Raw genomic sequence first — 20,064 nt, 5'->3', positions numbered from 1 at the left:
GCAACATCCTAAGTCACACGAAAACACCAGTAATGAAGAGACAGGAAAGCGTCGCTGCACTGACCACCATGCCAGGCCCCAAACAGAGCCCACACCCAGCTGGCAGAAAGGGGTCCTCTTGGACCCCTGGGCAGGGCTGGCCCGGGCAAGTGGGGTGGGGGACAGTGGCCCTGGGGCTCCCCTTGGGGCTCTCCCACAGAGCTGGGGCATCACACACCATCTCCTGAGAGTGAAACAAGCCCAGTGGAAGTGCAGTGCCAGGGACCATGGCCACTACCACTCCCACAGCCACGGCCGCTGCTGCTTCCGACGCTAATCTCCTTCCCTCTGGAGTTTCCGTCTCCATGTGCAGACTCCTGCTTTGCCCGATCCTCCTGTTGTCCAGCTCCAAGCACATGGCTGTATGTCAGGAGCCGAAGGGCAGGGGTCCCGGAGGAGACACCCCTAAGCCTTACAGCAGGAGCTGGGCACTGGCTCTTCCATACACTTCATGGATGATCTCATTTAATGCTTCAAATGGCTTTTAAAGAAGATGGGGTAATGTGCAAATGCTGAATGCTGCCACTGGCTTGGGCATGATCCAGACGGGGCATGGGCTGGGCCCACCCATCACAGCCCTACTGCGGGGATATCCGTGGAGTCTGAGTCGGTCTGGGACCCAGTCACCAGCAAGTACTGCTGTTCAGGGCCCATCTTCAAGGCATGACGGCCGCCTCTCTTTACAGGAAGTAAAAGAAGAAAACAGAACTCAGAGAGGTATAGTGACTTGACCGAGGCCACACAGCAAGTCAGTGATAGGTCTGGACTCAAGCCACGTCGCCCTAAATCTAATATCTAGGCTCTGCCCACCGGCCGTAACTGCCTTCCTGCTTCCCTTATATGGAAGGAGCAGATTCTCTTCAAAGTGGGATTAAACCAAATGAACCCCTCAGTGTATTAGGAGGAAAAACCTAAAAGGCAATGTGTGTGGAAAAGGAGCAAGGAGAAAGAGAGCTCTGTGGATTAGACAGATGCCCCCCCCCACCAACCCCGACACCACGCTCAGGAGTTTCCGGCGACCAGCGTTTGAGTCACCAGCACTTAGCAAACTGGATGGGACCCTCAATGAGTCAATAGATTCTGCACAAACACAGCTGTACAGACGTTAGGAAAACTCGGGGTTCCATCAAAGGGAAGGGAAATAACTGAGCATCCACATGCCGGGTGGTCCCTTGGGGTCTCAGCCCTCCCACACCTGCTTCCCGGCCAGCTGCGGTCCGTGCTCCTCTTGACCATCCGGAGGCTCATCTGCATACACATATACAGCAAGCGCTTCATCAATGCAGCTCAGCCAGTGAGCTTTTGCTGCATGCATACATCCTGGACTGCAAGGCTCTTGGGGGGCTAACGTCAAACCCCGTGAGGCTGGTGGGAAGGTGGTCCCCCAAAAGTGTCAGCATCCTCTACCCCTCATGCCCCAAAACCCCCCAGGCCCACAAATCAGGGTTTACCCTGGAGTAGCCATCTCCTTCTCTAAGCAGAGGGTTGACCTAGGGACCTCACCCCCCTGGCACACGTGGGGGGGATCTCACTCATCCAAGCTGTACTGTGGCCGAGACCAAGGTCCTGCACTGACGGGTCAGGGTTCCTCTGCTTTGCTTCCAGTCAATACTCCTGGTACCTGTCTGTACCCGGCACTGGGCCAGGCCCCAGGTGGGGAGGCCCTAAGGCGGGGTCCCTAGTCAGGGCCACGTGCAGCATGAGGAGGGTGGGGACTGGCACGCAGGCTGGCCAGCAGAAGTATGCTTCCAGCGTGGTGGTCTGGGAAGGCTTCCTGGAGGAGGAGCTGCACAAGCCGGACCCATAGGACAAACAGGGGCTGGGGAATGGGGCGATGAATGAGAATGAGGGAAGGGCAAGGTGTTTCCAGCAGAGGATTTATGGGTGCAGGGCTGCAGGCGAGGGCTGCTGGGCTGGCTCTGGGGTACCATGTTTGCAGTGTGGCTGCGAGGAAGTAAGAGGAGGGAATCACCTGGAAAAACAGAGGCTTGGGCTGGACTTGAAATGGTTGGAGTCTGGGGCTGGAGTTGGGGTAGGCAGAGGGGGGCAGAGAAGGGCTCCTCCTGCCCCTCATCCCCCCCCCTCCTCCCCTGCCCCCCCCATCAAAGCCTACATGGGCCAGATGGTCCTGTTAACAGACCCCATTCCTGTCTGACCTTCACCTCACGCACGTTCCCCTCTGCCTTTCCTTCCCGTGCCCGCAGCCCCAGCTGGATACTGAGTCTCCGGCTCCTACTTTTCCAGACTCCAGGGGGAAATGCTGATCAGGGAGCAGATCCGGGGCACCGGTCCCACAAAAGAAAAAGAGCCGAACCTCTCCATTACGAGCCGGTGAAATGTGGGGGCCACATCCAAACCACTGTGTGGACTGTGCCCTCCCCCAAACTTGATGTTGAAGCCCTGACCTCCTGCATCTGAGAGTGTGACTTACTTGGAGAGAGGGCCTTTATCGAGGCAAGTAAATTAGCATGAGGCCCTTGGGGAGGGACCCTGATCCAACGGGACTGGTGTCCTTGTAAGAAGAGGAAGAGACCCCGGGAGTGCGTGCGCGGAGAGGGACGCCCTCAGGAGGACAGCGAGAAGATCGCCATCCGCAAGCCAAGGAGAGAGGCCTCAGAAGGAACCACCCCTGCCGTAACCTTGACCCAGAACTTCCAGCCTCGAGATCTGTGACAAGCGAAGTTCTATTGTTGAAGGCGCCCAGCTGGGGTTCTCCATTAAAGTGACCGAGCAGCTGGCCGCACCGGGATGTCAGTGCTAGAGAGGAAGCCGACAGGGAAACAGTGCAGGCGACTTCCGTCCCGAGGCATGTCTTTTCTTTAAGGGCCACGGCCCTGTCCTAACATCCTTCCTTTCTCTCCCGCCCTCCTCAACCCAATCCAGAAATTCTGGGCAGGTGGAAGAAAAAGCGGTGAATTCAGTCCTGTGAACTAGACTGACGCCTGTGCTTGCCCCCTCACTGACGCCACAATGTGGGGGAGCTGTTTTACCCGATTTGCCCGCCGTTTCCTGCAACAGGGCAGGCGCCAGCAGGTGCCCATCACAACTCCCCGTGCATCTGAGGGCCTGCAGGAGGCTTGCACGGCAGAGGCACTCAGTGACTGCTAGCCCCCTCCCCACCAGTGGCTTGGACCTTGTCCCTCCTCAAATGTCTCCATCCCTGCTATTCACAGGACATAGCGCAGTCATTCGGGGACAGAATGCCAGCTGTCCGTTCCCTCTAAGGGCCAGGTAGCCTGGGGAGACCGGCTCCTTAAATGATGTTTTGTTTTGGTGGGGGTGCTGCCTGGCTCATTCGGTTAAACGTGTGACTCTTGATCTCAAGGTTGTAAGTTTGAGCCCCACATTGGGTGCAGAGGTTACTTAAAAAATAAAATCTTTTTTTTTTAAAAAGCTGTGTTTTGGTCAACCCACTTTATAAGTCCGTCTTCAAGGTAGACATCAGCATAGAAGGACTGGTCGTCATTGATGATTCGTCCACCTTTGATGAGGAGTCGGTCACTCTGAAAACCCAAGCAGAGTATTAAATGTCGTTAGGGAAAAGCCAAGAATTATTTTTTAACTTTTAATATAAAATTATCCAAATAGTTTCGAAAGTAAAGAAATGGCATAAAAAAGCCCCCTCACACCCATCACCCAGACTCAAAACCTTCAACATTCTGCCATTCATATTTCACCTATGCTGCGCCCCCCACCAATACCTCTGTTTTATGTTTGCTGGGGTATTTTACAATAAAATCCCCAACACTGTATCATGTCACCTGTAAATACTTCAGTATATATTTCTGACCATTAAGGAGTTTAAAAAATTGTTTTACATTTGTTTATATTTTGAGAGACAGAGGCAGCCTGAGTGGGGGAGGGACAGAGAGGGAGAGGGAGAGAGAGAGAGAAAGAGACAGAGAGAGAGAGAGAGAGAGAGAGAGAGAGAGAGATTCCCAAGCAGGCTCTGCACTGCCAGCACAGAACCCAACGTGGGGCTTGAATTCACAAAAATCATGACCTGAGATGAAACCAAGACTCGGATGCTTAACCAACTGAGCCACCTGAGCGTCCTAAAGAGTTTTTTAAGAAACCCTAACTATCATCTCAGCAGACCCAACTGACGTTAATTCCTCCGTATCAGTTAATGGGCCACGCTCAATTTTACTTGGCTGTCTCAGAAATGTGCGTTTACCATGGGTGGTTTGAGTGGGAATCCGCCCACAGCCCCCACCCTGCATGGGATCTGTCCCTCCCCCCTCCCTCTCGGACGCCATGCATTTGTTGCAGAAACTGGGTCATTCGTAGAACATAGTGTCTTAAGTCATTATTATTGAATATAATAAAACTCAATGTAGAGACCTTTTAAAAACTAACAGAAAGACTATAAAATAAACACAACCACCCCGGAATGACCTCCAGTCAACATTCTGATGTTTCTCTCTACCGTTTTCTGCAAATCCTCGTGTTGATGACCATAATGCACGCACCCATTCACTCATCTGTGACCCCATCAGATGCTGGCGCACTGCCTCGGCTCCCAGCCCAGGGCCAGGGAATGTGTCCTAGTGGAAATGATGGATGAAGAGGCAGAGGCTTTACAAGCCTTGGGTGCAGGGGGTTACAGGAGGAAAAGGGAGGTGGGTCCCCACCATGTGAGCAAAGTTAAGGAGCTGTCCCCCTAACCAGGGGCCAGGCAAGACCAGCTCATCCCTAGAAAATAAGTTGAGATAAATTGTTCCAAACAACCAGTGGAAAGAAGTCCAGGTAGGGCAAACTCTCAGTGTCTGGGCAGAGAGAACTGGTAGCCAAGGCCCAGAAGCAGTAAAAAAAACAAAAACAAAACAAACAAACAAAAAAAAACCCACCACAGCAAATTCTAGAAGCCCAAAAGAACACAACTGTGTCCTTTTCTGCATTTTGCCATAAGGGTATCCCAAGTTATTACAGGTTCTTCATAACCCTAAGTGTCTACAAAGTATTCCACCGTATGGATACACAATAAATTGTCTCATTATCTCCCTACTTTTGGGCATCGGAGTTATTTTTGAGTTTTTGCACTGGTGACATTGCTGCAATGAGTGTCCGTGAGCATCTCCACACACAAAGTGTTTCCCTCAGCTTGACTTCTTAGGCTTGGTTCTCAGAGGCATAACAACTAGGTCACACAGTATAAACCTCGTTTATGGCTCTTGATAAACATGATGAGATAGATTCCCAAAAGTATTGCCCCTATTTGCCTTGCATAAAATCACCAAGCACCTTTGGTTATCGTTAATAACTGTTCATTTGCATTTCTTGGAGACTGAATTTTTTTTTTTTTTTTTTTTTTTTGCCATCTGCTTATTTTCTACTTGCACTATCTCCTAGCCAGAGATGTGGCAATGAATAAATAAATCACAGCCTCTCTGCCCTTAAGCCTCAGGCCTTGGGTACAGAGACAGAGTAAACAGACATTAACCATTCAGGGCAGGGGGCGCCTGGGTGGCTCAGTTGGTTGAGCATCCAACTTCAGCTCAGGTCATGATCTCGCAGGTCATGGGTTCAAGCCCTGCATCAGGTTCTGTGCTGACAGCTCAGAGCCTGGAGCCTGTTTCGGATTCTGTGTCTCCCTCTCTCTCTGCCCCTCCCCCATTCGTGCTCTGTAACTCTCTGTCTCAAAAATAAATAAACTATTAAAAATATTTTTTTAGGGGCGCCTGGGTGGCTTAGTCGGTTAAGTGTCCGACTTTCGCTTAGGTCATGATCTCGGGGTTCGTGGGTTCGAGCCCCGCGTCGGGCTCTGTGCTGACTGCCAGCTCAGAGCCTGGAGCCTGTTTCGGTCTGTGACTCCCTCTCTCTCTGACCCTCCCCTGCTCATGCTGTCTCTCTCTCTCTCTCTCCTAGATATAAATAAAACATAAAAAAAAAAAATTTTTTTTTAAATATTTTTTTAAAAATCGAGGGCAGCTACTTCTGAGGGAGTGTCTTCCATGGGTTTCCCTGAACGCAGAGCCTGAGGTAAGGATTGGAGGCAGATCGTGGATATGGAAAGTGACTGCAAGAACGGTCATGAGGAAGAAGGGTTAGGCACAGAAATCCAATGCAGGGTGCTCACTGATCTGGCTACTACTGGGGTTAACTGGGGCTTGATCTTACCCAGATCCTCTAAAGAATGGTACAGAATGCACATGGCATCAACCAGAGAAGAAGGCAGAGGATACTGTACAAGCCCAGAGAAGAAGGGTTAACCCAAGCTAAAGAATTAGGGGAGCCCTGTTGAGCAGAAATAGAGCACACAGCCTCCGGCTTAGAACCCTCTGGTGGCATCTTGCATTGGCACTATATTTCCTTCAGAGTGAAAGCCAAGGTCGGTGAGACCCTACTTAATATGGAATCCCACCACCCAGGCAAAATTTACCTTCTCACTTGCTTCAGGTCTCTGTTTAGTGTCACTCACCTGAGAGCCCTCCCGCTGCCTGCTCTGTTTGGAACAGCAAACCCCACAGCCCCTGCCCACTTTGCTTCATAGCCCCTACTACAGTGCATCCCACACACTATGTATCTACGTTTGTCTAAAATGTGACTTGCCCACTGACATCAGAGCTGTGGTGGTCCCCCACTGCCTGTGCCAGACACAACTCACAGGGGACACCTGTATACAAGCTGATGTAGACAGATGGAGCACCTACAGCTGTGCCCTGAAAATGTCCTTACAAGACTGTTAGCTTCACAGGGGTAGAGATTTCATCTATTTTCTTCAGGGCTGCATCTCCTATACCTTAGACATAACCTGGCCAGATGGATGGATAGATGGATGGATGGACGGACGGATGGATGGACGGATGGATGGACGGATGGACGGACGGGCAGACGGATGGATGGATGGACGGATGGACGGACGGAAGGACAGATGGATGGACAGATGGATGGATGGACAGATGGACGGATGGATGGATGGATGGATGGACAGGCAGATGGAGGGATAGAGGGGTAGACAGGTAGATGGATGGATGGATGGATGTATGGATAGATGGACAGATGAATGGACGGATAACAGATGGATAGGCAGATGGATAGAGAGACAGATGGATGAATGAGTGGATGGATGGACGGATGGACGGACGGATGGATGAATGGACAGACAGATGGATCCCTGAACTGATTCTTGAAGGATGAATGGATTAAGATGGAGAGAAAAGGTATCAGAGCCATGAGACAAAGAACTACAAGCCATGAGGCAAGGGAGACAGGTATGAACCAGCACATCTTATTCCACAGCAGGAGAGCCTCTGTCTTCAAGCTCAACCCCTCCCAGGCCCTACAACCTGTCTCTTAGCTCTAAGATAGAAGCCAGCCATGATCTGCACATTCCCAGGAAGGATACTCCGGTACCAAGGGAACGGGGAGGCATGGGCTCTGCACACCCAGAAACAGAGACCAGTTTGTGTGGAGGTTTTCCTGGGCACCATAAAACAGGGAAATGTGAGTCAGCAGCAGCAGCTGGTGCATGGCTTCCAGAGCGTGGCCTCCCGCAGGCAGCTGTCTGCTTTGTCACATTTAATAGAGGGCTTTTCAGGCTCAGCCTGAAAGGTGGTATTTAATGCACTGCACACCAGAAGATCAGCCCCACCCTGCTCTTTCTAGAATCAGATGGTGCCGGTTGTATTCAAATCCACCTCCTCCCCAACTACCAGCTGATACTGTATGCAGCTACTGCAAGGGTCTGAGCTCCGATGTTCTCAGGTGCAAGTGTATTTCTAAAACAGTAAGTCCCTAATAAGCCAAGAACTGATGTGACTCCCTGCTTTTCTTCCTTAAAATTAGCAGTGCCTTTGCCTTTTAATTGGCATGTTCAGGATCATGTTCTTTGGGATTCTAGCTCAGAGGGGTTTAAGCAGATGTTATTCCCAAAGGGGATTCCCAGGGGTAGTGAGTTTAGAAAATTCTGGGTTAGGCAGAAACAAAAGATGGTCTATATGAGAGGAGCCCAGATCCTTTACTCTGTTGATGGGTAACATGAATATGCAAGAGGGGGATTGCACTTACATCTTTTCCAAACATAGATCCTTTCGTTGTGTGCAAAGTTTGATAAGGGTACTTTCCCAGACGATGCCTTGGGAATTGCACTTCACAAGAGCTATGCTCTACGCTAACCCAAGCCTGTTTGCACTGAGTGGTTCTTATGAATGTTGGATCTGATCTGATCTCAGATGGAAATGGCGCTTAGAGACAGGGTGGCCTCCCATGCTCACACAACTAATGGGTACGGGTTAGACCCAAGGCTCCCTAACTTCCTGCCCAGCATCCGCTCCCTCAAACACATCTTAAATATTTCTTCTGTCACATCTTAAAATATTTTCATACTCTAGGGGTGTGGGTGGCTCAGTCGATTAAGTGTCTGACTTCAGCTCAGGTCATGATCTCACAGTTCATGCGTTGGAGTCCCACATCAGCTCCGTGCTGACAGTACAGAGCCCACTTCAGATCCTGTCTCCTTCTCTCTCTGCCCCTCCCCCAAGAGCTCACACACACACTCATGTGCTCTCTTGCTCTTGCTCTGTCTCTCAATAATAAACATTTAAAAAGCACATTTTAAAAAAAGCATTTTCACACTCTAGAATCCATGCCATCCATAATCAGATGTAATTTAGAAAATACCAAATGACTGTGACCCAAGGACCTAGCTAGCATTCCAGGGCTCCTTTTTCCATGCAGGAAATCTGAGTGTAAAATCTCACACCAAGAAGAGCGAATCTGATGGCTCATACTTTTTAAGAATTTATCAACCCAAAAGTCACACATTTAAAAGAAAATTAATAATGCCCTGCCTCTCACAGATAGCACATGTGAGCAAGGACAATTATTCTGTATCACAATCGCCATTTCAGTTCTTTGAAGAAAATGAAATACTTCATTAAAAATTCAACAAAAGCCCAACAGCTAGAGTATGCCAGAGACCTCCATTCATTCCATGGTGACAGCAGTGACCTAAAGGGAAGTATGCTCAGTATGGCTCATGTCATTGGATCGGCGTTATGTAAGAACAGACTGTCCAGAGTCAGATGCAAGTTCCAGTCTCTGTCACCTTCTTATCCATGTGACTTAACCTCTCCTAGCCTCAGTTTCCTCATCTGCAAATGGGGACAATTGCCCCTGCCTCATAAGGCTGTTGGGAAAAGTCCACGGGGTATATACATAAAGCACTTAGCACTGGCCTGGTATGTGTAACTACTCAATAGAGTCACACATTGTTTTTTCTTTGCCATTTTCTATAGCAGGAGCTACGCTCAATACATATTTAAGGAAGGAGTATGCGCAGCTAAAAGAAATAACACTTGGCCTTAAGGAGTTCTCAGCCAGTGGGGGAGACCAGAAGGGCTGGGGCAGAGGGAAGAGCAGAGACTTCCAGGAGCACAGAGGTGCCCCGATTCCAGCTCTTCCAGGGGGAAAAACGCTTATCTAAGCTGGAAGCAGGAGTGGGAATTAGCCACGTGGCAAAGGAGAAGAGACTACAGAAAGAGGTGTGACATGGGGACAGGCACAGAGGGACAGGGTGTGCTGGGGGACACATACATGGTTTTATCTGGCTGACATAGGACCTCAGGGTAGGGACTTGGAGAGGTATTTAGATGCCAGCCCACGGGACTCTAATGCCATGTGAGGAGTGGAGTCTGGGCTGGTCCCCATGATCGCGAAAGGGTTTTCTTCAAAGAACTCAAACTTAACAGAAGCTTCTAAGCCGAGACATCACATAAATACTGGGCAGATGTAGAAAAAGGGAAACTGATTCGTTTCCTCAAAGCGGGGGTTTCTCAATGAGAATAAGCACTAGACACTTTTGCAAAACATATCAAGGGCCTTAAAATTGTTCATGATTTTTGATCTAAAAATTCAGTGCTGGGAATCTGTCCTCAGGAAAATATCCCCAAACAGGATCAAAGGGTTATACATAAAAGTATGATCCAGAATTAATTTTAATCATATAACCACACCACTAATGGGTTGTCATTTATCTACTAAAATATTTCCTAGGAATATTTTTTAATTTTTTAATATTTTACTTATTTCTGAGAGAGAGAGAGACAGCGTGAGCAGGGGAGGGTCAGAGAGAGAGGGAGACACAGAATCTGAAACAGGCTCCAGGCTCTGAGCTACCTGTCAGCACAGAGCCCGACGCGGGACTCGAACCCATGAACCGTGAGATCATGACCTGAGCCTAAGTCGGACGCTTAGCTGACTGAGCCACTCAGGCTCTCCTTTCCCAGGAATTTTTAAGGACAGACAAAAGTGCTGGACAATAAAGTGTTAGGTGAAAATGCAAAATACCAAACTCTCTATATGGTAGTAATTCAGTGGGGAGAGTAGATCTTTCTAGCAGTAATAGTCTCCCCCCAGCAGAGATTATGGGGTGCCCCCATGTCCCACTCCCCCTTGCACACCCTCTGTTACAAGACTGAGCACCTGTCATGGTCATGGCTCATGTGTCCATCTTCTGTAGGGCTGGACATCCCTTGCTGACCAGCAGTTCCTGGGGTGATTCATCTCTGGATCTCAGGGACCATCCAGGGGTATTTAACAAATGTTTGCTGAGCAGGAGGAGAGAGGGAGACAGACAGGAGGCAAGGAGAAAGGGAGATAAAAGAAGAGAATGTTTGAAAAGAGAGAGAGGGAGGAAAAGAGTGGGAGATAAAGAGGAAGGAAAATGGACGAGAGAGAGAGAGAGAAGAAAGGAAGGGAGGAAGTGGGGGTGGGGCAAGAAACGCAGAACAGGAGAAAAGAGCAGACTGACACATCAGACATCTCTTTTTCTGCTTTTAAAATTCCCTGAAAGCTTAAGCTTACTGCCTGGGAATAGACGCAGCTTTAGTGCAAAGCCTGTACAACACAGATGACGCTGAAAGAGCTCTCAGGAAGGGCCGCCTAAGCCTTGGTTCTGGGCAGGAATCACATCTCTGCCAAGGGTCCTTTGAGTCAGAGGAGAAGCTCAGAGCAGGGGAGGGCTTGTCTTCAAACCCGCTATTATCTTGCATCCAGCCTCAACTGGGAGGGAGCTGGTGTTGGCGGGACGCCTTCATTGTCTTCACAAACACTAAGTACTGTGTTGATTGCTGCTTACAAAAATTAGCCCTTAACGCTTCAGCCATGCTTACCCATACAACAGCAAAGCAAACAATAGGCAGCCTCAGCTAGGGGAGGTCTGGGTCACAGCAAAATGTTTGCATCATTGTCTATCCTTGAGTGGATGAAACATGAAACCTCCCTGCATTCTGTTCTCCCTCCTGCTTGCTGGCAGTGAAATCTGTCATCTCCACCACAAAGTCAGAGGGATGGAAGATCCATGAAGGGAGGCTTGGAAGAAAAGAGAGGTGCAGTTCTAATCAAATCAGCCCCCAAATCACTAGTTTATCAACTGGAAGACAGCAGAAAACCAAAGCTGTTATTGCACAGACAGGGAAAGACAGTAACATCAAGGAGGGGTCATTTAAGCTGGGTTCCGAAATATGAGAAGTTCATGAAGTCAAAAAGGGGGGAGAAGTGGAGCATTCCAGCAAAATAAATAGTATATACACAGACACAGTGGTCCCAAAGTTCCAGAGAGAAACAAGGAATGGAAAGGGCAAGTTGTGTGCTGTCCGTGGTCCTGACACGTCATTGGTCATGAGGATAGCAAGGTTTCTCCCAACTCTGGGATGCTGAGATCCCTCCTCCAGCCTTGGAGCTCCTCACTGTTCTCCTTGCTCAGCTCATTGGAATTTTGTAGCCTGTACATTCTCAGAGAACAAAAACAATTGTGACTTATGCTTCACAATGTATGTGATTGGTTCCAAATACTTTTAACGCATAGTACCATCCTTGCCATACCTTAATTCTCCCACCCCAAGAAGTTGAGGGAGGCATGGGGTCCCATATCCCCTCTCCTATGATGCTTCACAATGTAGACATTGGAATCTGAAGTCAATAAACAGTATGTATCAAAAAAGGATCTCAGAGGATTAGGGTTAGGGTAGGAGGTATGGTCTTCACAGTGAGAAGGCAGGTCCACCAAGGATGTCTGGGTACATACAGATTCTGATGAGGCTGCCTGGCTCATCAGTGGGAAGGGGCTCAGAGTAACTAAATGACCAGCCACCCCTTGTCAAAATGAAGAATCTCTTCCCCTGAAGGGCTGGCATGGAAATGAGTCTCAGGAAGATCAGGGATGCCCCGTTTTGATAGAAATGTGCTTGCCCATGCATTGAGCTGCATTCTCTAAGACAAAAGAAATGTCAAGGTAAGTTTTCAAAGCTACCAGTCCTTCAAACTCTACAAGCCACTAATGCTGAGGCTTATGTTTACAACTCAAAGATTCAATAGGACAGGAAAGCACATCTCATTCATGCGTGTACAACTTACAACACGGCACCCAAGCCTAGATGATCCTCAAAATCCATTGGGATTGCCTCCTAAAAATTCCAATCCAGGCGCTTTTGCCAAGAATTTCATTTACCAGATGTAACTTACAGGCCAGGAATTTGTTCCTAATAAACACTCCCAGGTAATCCTGATGTAGACCCTCTGTGGTAGATTGTGCTTTACAATTCTCTCTGTTCCCTCCCCACCTTGGCATGCTCCAATGTGGGTGCAGTGCTCTCCTGCCCCACCAGATGAGGGCACACCCACGTGCCTTGCTTTGACCAACAGAATGAGAGTGGATGCGAGGGCACCAGTCTGAGCACAAGCTTCAAGAGGCAGTGGGATTCAGCTTCATCTCTTGACAGTCCATCCTCTGTCATGAAAAACCGCATGCCCGAGGGTGCAGCCTCCTTCATTCGGAGTCCCAGAAGAAGATGATATGAGGAGAACAGAAGCCTGATGACAAATCTGGCCGAGCTCTGCTAATAAGCTTCTACCACCCACAGACCTAAGAGCAATAATACTTCGAGCTGTAAGTCACAGAATTACAAGGCTGTTTGTTTATATGGCATTATTGTGTCAAAGCATATTGATACGCCATCAAGATTCTGTGCTGAGGGCTGCCTGGGTGGTTCAGTCAGATGAGCATCCCACTCTTTTTTAAAAAATTTATTTGTTTTGAGAGACACAGAGAGAGACAGCATGAGTTGGGGAGGGGCAGAGAGAGAGAGAGAGAGAGAGAGAGAGAGAGAGAATCCCAAGCAGGCTCTGCACTGTCAATACAGAGCTGGACGCGGGGCCTGATGTCACAAACTGTGAGATCATGACCTGAGCCAAAATCAAGAGTTAGATGCTTATCCAACTGAGCCACTCAGGCACCCTGCACATCCCACTCTTAATTTTGGCTTAGGCCATGATCCCAGGGTCATGGGATCAAGCCCCATATCAGGCTCTGCTGACTGTGGAGCCTGCTTAAGATTCTCTCTCTCTCTCTCTCTCTCCTCTCTCTCTCTCCCTCTCCCTCTGACCTTCCCCCACTCTCTTTCTCTCCCTCTAAACAAAAGAAAAGAAGAGAAAAAGGTTCTATGTTGAGAGCTACCTGAGGGATTTTCCAGCTCAAATGCTTCAGAGTCCATGACTCAGTCCCCACCTTTAATAACCAGAGCCCCCTTCCTCCCAGGCCTCCCTTGCAGATCTCAGTGCAGCTGCTGCACATTCTTATTCATTCACAGAAAACCAGCCCCGTTTGCCTTTGATTCTGCCTCGGGGGACAGGCCGTCAGCCAGCAGCCCTTCGCCGCACTTTCCAGGAAGGCAGCCCAAGAAGGGGCAACAGGCCTGAGACCCAATCTAATTAACACACATTTGCTCTCCCTTCGCATGGGCAGAGCACAGTGGCATTTTCCTCCTTCATGAATCAGGAATACAGGGGGTCCCCATGGATTGCAGGCCTTCTCTGGAAGCCGAGGCCCATTTCCATGACAACTGCAGTTTTCACAGCAAAATCTCAGGTCCCATGATACTGGCAAACATTCAGGAAATACTCCCTGACTGGCTGAACATCTGGTTTTAAAATAACACGCCCCAGGGATGAGCCCAGGAGTGAGCTGCCCCAAAGGACAATGATGCCAACTATTTCTGTATCTATGTCGGGACCGGCCTCTGTGTCTCCTTGTCTCTGCTTTCCACCTTGTATAAAGCAATCTGAACAGAAATCCTGTCTCTTTAAGGAAATCGCATGCCTGAGTGCATACTAAGTGTCAGCTCTGCATTCATTTTTAATTTTTAAGTTATCTTAAGAAGTGGGTATGACCGGGGCGCCTGGGTGGCTCAGTCGGTTAAGCGGCCAACTCTTGGCTTGGGTCATGATCTCAAGGTTCGTGGGTTTGAGCCCCATGTCGGGCTCTGCGCTGACAGTGTGGAGCCTGCTTGGGATTCTCTGTCTCCCTCTCTCTCGGCCCCTGCCTCTCCCCATCTCGTGCTGTCTCTCTTAAAATAAATAAACTTAAAAAAAGAAAGAAAAAGGAAGTGTGTCTGATTGCTACAAATAAGAGAAGTGAAGTAATTTCTCAAAGTCACACAGCCAGGAGATGGTGCTTCCTGATTTGAACCTAGTTCCACCTGGCAACTAACAAAGTGACAGCCCCATTGCCCCCTGTTCTCCTCATTGTACCTGGTTAACGTGTCTGAGCCTCAGTTCCTTCCTCGGTGCAATGGGGATAAGCAAGAGTGGGACATGGATACACATTCAGCTACTTATCAAGCACATTCCCAAGGCCATGCACTCACATGACCTCCTGAGAGAATTGCCGCATTATAGCCCAAAGGGGGGAAGGCAGATCACAGGGCTCTGGGAGTTGCAAAGGGCTCCAGGGAGGGGAGCTACTAAATGCAGAGGTGTAGTCGCCTAATAAACATTGGCAATGTGTCCTGTGAGCCACATGCTGTCACGCTCATTGTCTCGTTTGTTGTTGTTTTTTTCTTAAATAGCTTATTGTCAAATTGGTTTCCATATAACACCCAGTGCTCATCTCCACAAGTGCCCTCCTCCATGCCCATCTTCCCCCTCCCCCCCAACACCCATCAGTCCTCAGTTTGTTCTCAGCATTCAAGAGTCTCTCATGGTTTGCCTCCCTCCCTCTCCCCAGCTATTTTTCCCCTTCTCCTCCCCCACGGTCCTCCGTTAAGTTCCTCCTAATCCACCTGTATGTGCAAACGTATGGTATCTGTCCTTCTCTGCCTGACTTATTTCGCTCAGCGTAACACCCTCAAGTTCCATCCATGTTGCTACACATGGCCAGATTCCATTCTTTCTCATTGCCACGTAGTATTCCATGGTATAGATAAACCACATCTTCTTGATCCATTCGTCAGTTGATGGACACGTAGGTTCTGTTGGTGGGAATGTAAGCTGGGGCAGCCCCTCTGGAAAATAGTGTGGAGGTTCCTCAAAAAACTAACAATAGAACTCCCCTAGGACCCAGCAGTAGCACTGCTAGGAATTTACCCAAGGGACACAGGAGTGCTGATGCATAGGGGCGCATGTACCCAGATGTTCGTAGCAGTAGTCTCAACAATAGCCAAAACATGGGAAGAGTCTAGATGCTCATTGTCTCATTTGACAAAGAGGCAGAGTGGCCAGCCTGTTCAGCACGTGGGTGCTGAGGCAGACTGCTCATGCTCGGAGCTGGCCCCACCCTTACTAGCCCTGTGTCCTAGGCAAGCTCTCTCCCAGCCTCAGTTTCCCAACTGCAATGCAAAGAGCTCTTCTGAAAGTTAAATGAATTCACATGTGAACAAGCACTTAGAACTGTGTGTGTGTGTGTGTGTGTGTGTGTGTGTGTGTGTGTGTTTCAAGTCTGCAACCTGGGGAGTCAGATCTCAATGAGATGCTCAGTTCCATCTTCAACTTCTCTCTAAATTCTTGCTTCACAGCCAAGTCTTTCCTAGAATGTGCTGCATCTGGTCCAGAAAGTCCTCGCACGCACCTGGGGGTCCCCACTTCCCACCGCACCTGCCCCCCCATCAGCCCTCGCCGCCTCTCCCCCTGCTGCCTGTCTTGTCCCTTCCACAAGACAGCCAGTGACCTTTCTGAAACACAAATGCAACTATGTCATGTCAACCCTTCAAACCCTTCATCAGCTTGTCCTCACGTGCAGGACAAATTACGCCCAACCCATCCCCCTTCCGCCAGGCTTGTGCCACCATATTCCACGGCTCACCACACACTGGCTCCCTAAAACTGCAACTTCACATCTCCATGCCTTCCTCTGGCCTTCCTGCCAAACCTGCTCTACCCACTGACCTCCAGCTCACGGTCCCGACCCCAGGAACACGTCACCCTTGAAGTTCCCACAGTACAAGGCATCACCTCATGGTTAGCGTTGCTTTGTGATGTTTCATCCTCAGCTCGTCTCTGTCTATCTCTGCCGTGAGACTGGGAGATCCTGCACAACAGAGACTACAGCTTATTCACATAGAGCTTCTTAGCTGGGTGACCTGGGGCAAGATACTTAACCTCTCTGTGTGCTTTGGTCTCCTCATCTGCCAACAGAATGAATCAAAGTAGCAACTCACAGGATTTCTAGAGATTATGTGTAAAAGCACTTTGTACACCTCATATACATTATACTGGCCTAGGTAGTCCAATCTTTTATGCCAAATGTTCCGTGTCCAAGCATTGAGGAAGCAGGAAAAAGATGTCATTGCATTTATCAGCTTCTCAAAGGTATCTATGACCCGAGAAAGTTTTTTTAATGTTTATTTATTTTTGAGAGACAGAGAGACATAGCCTGAGTGGGGGAAGGGCAAAGAGACAGAGAGACACAGAATCTGCAGCAGGCTCCAGGCTCTGAGCCATCAGCACAGAGTTCGACGTGGGGCTCGAACCCCTGAACTGTGAGATCATGACCTGAGCCGAAGTCAGATGCTTAACCTACTGAGCCACTCAGGTGCCCCAGGCTTACTGATCTTAAGCTATAACGAAAAATACTGTGTGACCCTAGAAAGTCTTTATGCCAGTTTAAAACATGCCCAGTGGGGCACCTGGGTAGCTTAGTCGATTAATCATCCGACTTTGCCTTAGGTCATGATCTCGTGGTTCATGAGTTTGAGCCCCATGTCAGGCTCTGTGCTGACAGCTTAGAGCCTGGAGTCTGCTTCGGATTTTGTGTCTCCCTCTCTCTCTGTATGCCCCTCCCCTACTCATACTCTGTCTCTCTCAAAAATAAATAAACATTGGGGCACCTGGGTGGCTTAGTCGATTAAGCGTCCGACTTTCGCTTAGGTCAGGATCTCGCGGTTCGTGGGTTCAAGCCCCGCGTCGGGCTCTGTGCTGACTGCCAGCTCAGAGCCTGGAGCCTGTTTCGGTCTGTGACTCCCTCTCTCTCTGACCCTCCCCTGCTCAAGCTGTCTCTAAATAAAACATTTAAAAAATAAATAAATAAATAAATAAACATTAAAAATATTTTTTTAAACATACCCAATGATTAAAGTTTATTTTGAGCCTATTTTGTTCTGCATGTCCAGAAATAAAGGATAACAAAAGAGAAAAGGAGAAAATGAAAGGGGAAAAAGAAGGAAAGAAAAATCCTAAGATTGTACCTGGAATGTATGGTCCATGAGGAATAGAGAACCAGGGCCATTTTGGAAAAGAGAAGATTCAAGTACAAAATACCTTTCAGAGCATCCAGGAATATCAGTGTGGAAGAGGTGGAGGGCTGTGAGCATTTGGAGGGCAAAGTAAGGCAGATTAGAAGTAAGCAGCAGATTCTCAGTCCACATACCTAACAGCTTTCCAACAATGGAGCTGCCTGAGGATAAAGCAGGCTGCTGAGTACAGTGGTGAGCTCCTTGTCACTAGAGGTATGCAAGGAGAGGGTATTTGGAATTCCTACACTAGAGGAGTGATGGGGGGCCGGCGGAGAAGCAATAGACACCATTCCCTGCCTTCTTAACTACACAAACATTGAAATTTTTACATAACTTAAAAGGTTCCTTTCGACTTTTAAGGTTGTATAAATAATATATTATTAGATCTTCAGCCCTAAGGGCCTATGAATATGATAAGATACAAAAGACAGGGCAGCATAATTTGGGGACAGGTACAAAATCTCCAGCAGCTCCCCGTGTGCTCTATGCAGTTCTGTATCAGATCCATTGAGTCTTCCCATGGAACTGACCCTAATCATTATTCAATCAAGGCCTGGGGGACACATGTGCTATGATTTGCTCCAACTTAAATGGAAGGCGCTTATTGTAAAATCTAGCTTTTCCGTGGGAAATACGATGAAGCACCTTCACAGATCAGATCTGGTCTCTCCCCGCTGCCGAAGTACCACTGGGGTGGTCCTGTCTGGGCTCCAAAAAACCCTTCACGCCACCCCCACCTTCTTCTGGATGGCAACCACCTAAACACAAAATCCACGGATAGGACATTTGTTAAGGAACGTCAAATGCAGGAGTGGCTTAAACCTCGCTCAGCAAAGCAGCACCATTTACAACCTGATTTCATTCATCCACCTGCCCACGCTGTCTGTGGGTCCCTCTGTGAGTCACCAGCGTGCTAGAGCACTCCTGAGATCCCAGAGAAGCTGTCCCAGCCCTCCAGTGTTCAATGAGGTTGGACAAGCCCCAGTTACGAGTGTGCGAGTGCTCATGGCTCCCAGCCCCCGGGGGAAGGATCCTCCACGGAGAATGGGCACAACGAATACAAATGCAAAGGGCCAGACAGGGGAAGCCTGGTCTGGAAGCTTGTTCCAGGTGCCTGGGGCCTGTGAGGGAAGCCACAACCTCACAGGTCCACGGCCATCACGTCCCTCCTCTTCTGCGTGCTCCTGTTTTCCAGACCAGCCCCTCCATGAATTACTTTACTTAGACCCCACTCCTTCTCCCAAGCCACCAACGCCGACTCAGAGTTCCTTTCTCAGAGCAAAGTTATGATTTCCTCATTGCATCTCTCCAGGACCATGAATCTCACCCTGTGTTCGGAACACACGTCCAGGCACGCCTGGGTGGCTCAGTCAGTTAAGAGTCCGACTCTTGATTTTGGCTCCGGTCACACTCTCACGGTTCATGAGTTCGGGCCCCATGCTTACTCTTTAGCACCCTGGTACTATGCACTACCCTGACTCTGTCCTTCTTATAGACTCAAGGGCAAGTCCTCTTGATGGTTTCTTTCCAGGGCAGGAGTTTCCTTTGATTGACAAAAAGTGACGCTCATTCAATACCTCCCAGCTTGTGAGCACTTGTGAGCGCGTAGGATGCCACCTGATACATGTTACTGGAACAATGTGTCAACTTTGTTGCAACAAATATAAATTTTAAATGCTGATCAAAATTTAGCAGCACATCTGCAGAGGATTTTTTTTTTTTTGATGTGTCACTCTGCTCACAGCACATGGGCTGAGAACCACTGGTTTCTAGAATATCTCCGATCTTCTACCAGTGCCTCCTGTAATGGGTCCCCACTTACCATATCTGGTCCCTTGGCTCTGACCCCTGTTCCAATCTAGATTTCCAGTTGTCCACTGAGACCCCTCAGTGAGGTGCTCATTCCCCACTCAATTCAAGTGCCTTTTCTTCCAACCTCACCCCTTATGCTTCCTGACCACCTCATCATTGGCTCCAATATCACCTTTGATGTGCCATAATTTTCGCATTTAACCCTCATATCTCCTTAAGAAAATCTAACATAAGGCTTCTCTCCATCAGTTTAGGTCTGGATCGTGGGACTTGCATTGGCCGTGTGACTATGAGCCACAGTTGAACACAAGCTCTTAAAGGCATTTCTAGTTGCTACCAGTTGCTATCACTCTCTTCTGACTATATTCATTCCCCAGTCCAAATCTTGTATATGCTGTTCACATGTCTTACATGCTCTTCCCTTGTCTCCACCAATTAAATCCTTGAACATCTAGCTCACATTGTCTCCTAAGCCTCAAGAAGCAGACTTCCCTTGTCTGCTCCTTCAGCCTGAGTCTCAAAGTGGGGAGACACAGGAACAGCATCCAAGGGCAAAGCTACAGCCAATCCACGGCTCGCACTTAGCGTGAACAAGAATTCAATGTCTGCTGTTGAAAACCAGACCTGGTGGTTGTGTGCTATAGAACAACATTGACTAATACACCTTCCCACGGTAAGAGGAATAGCACCTAACCTACAGAGGACA

The 20,064-nt window shown here is 48.8% G+C and overlaps 1 protein-coding gene across 2 annotated transcripts in view; it reads right to left on the bottom strand.

The window, feature by feature from the left end:
* Window positions 1-20,064, bottom strand: part of CRMP1 (collapsin response mediator protein 1) — a 76,198-nt gene that overhangs the window by 46,096 nt on the left and 10,038 nt on the right. For both annotated transcript variants that reach the window (XM_039232030.1, XM_039232031.1), the window contains exon 2: window positions 3,454-3,542. In XM_039232030.1, coding sequence (XP_039087961.1) covers window positions 3,454-3,542 — 89 coding nt within the window. The remainder of the gene's footprint in view (window positions 1-3,453; window positions 3,543-20,064) is intronic.

The sequence above is a fragment of the Hyaena hyaena genome, unplaced genomic scaffold, assembly GCF_003009895.1.
Source record: "Hyaena hyaena isolate Hyena2069 unplaced genomic scaffold, ASM300989v1 scaffold_63, whole genome shotgun sequence".
Classification (NCBI taxonomy): domain Eukaryota; kingdom Metazoa; phylum Chordata; class Mammalia; order Carnivora; family Hyaenidae; genus Hyaena; species Hyaena hyaena.
The sequence above is the reverse complement of the archived record's forward strand: the minus strand, read 5'-3'. Positions and strand labels throughout refer to the sequence as shown.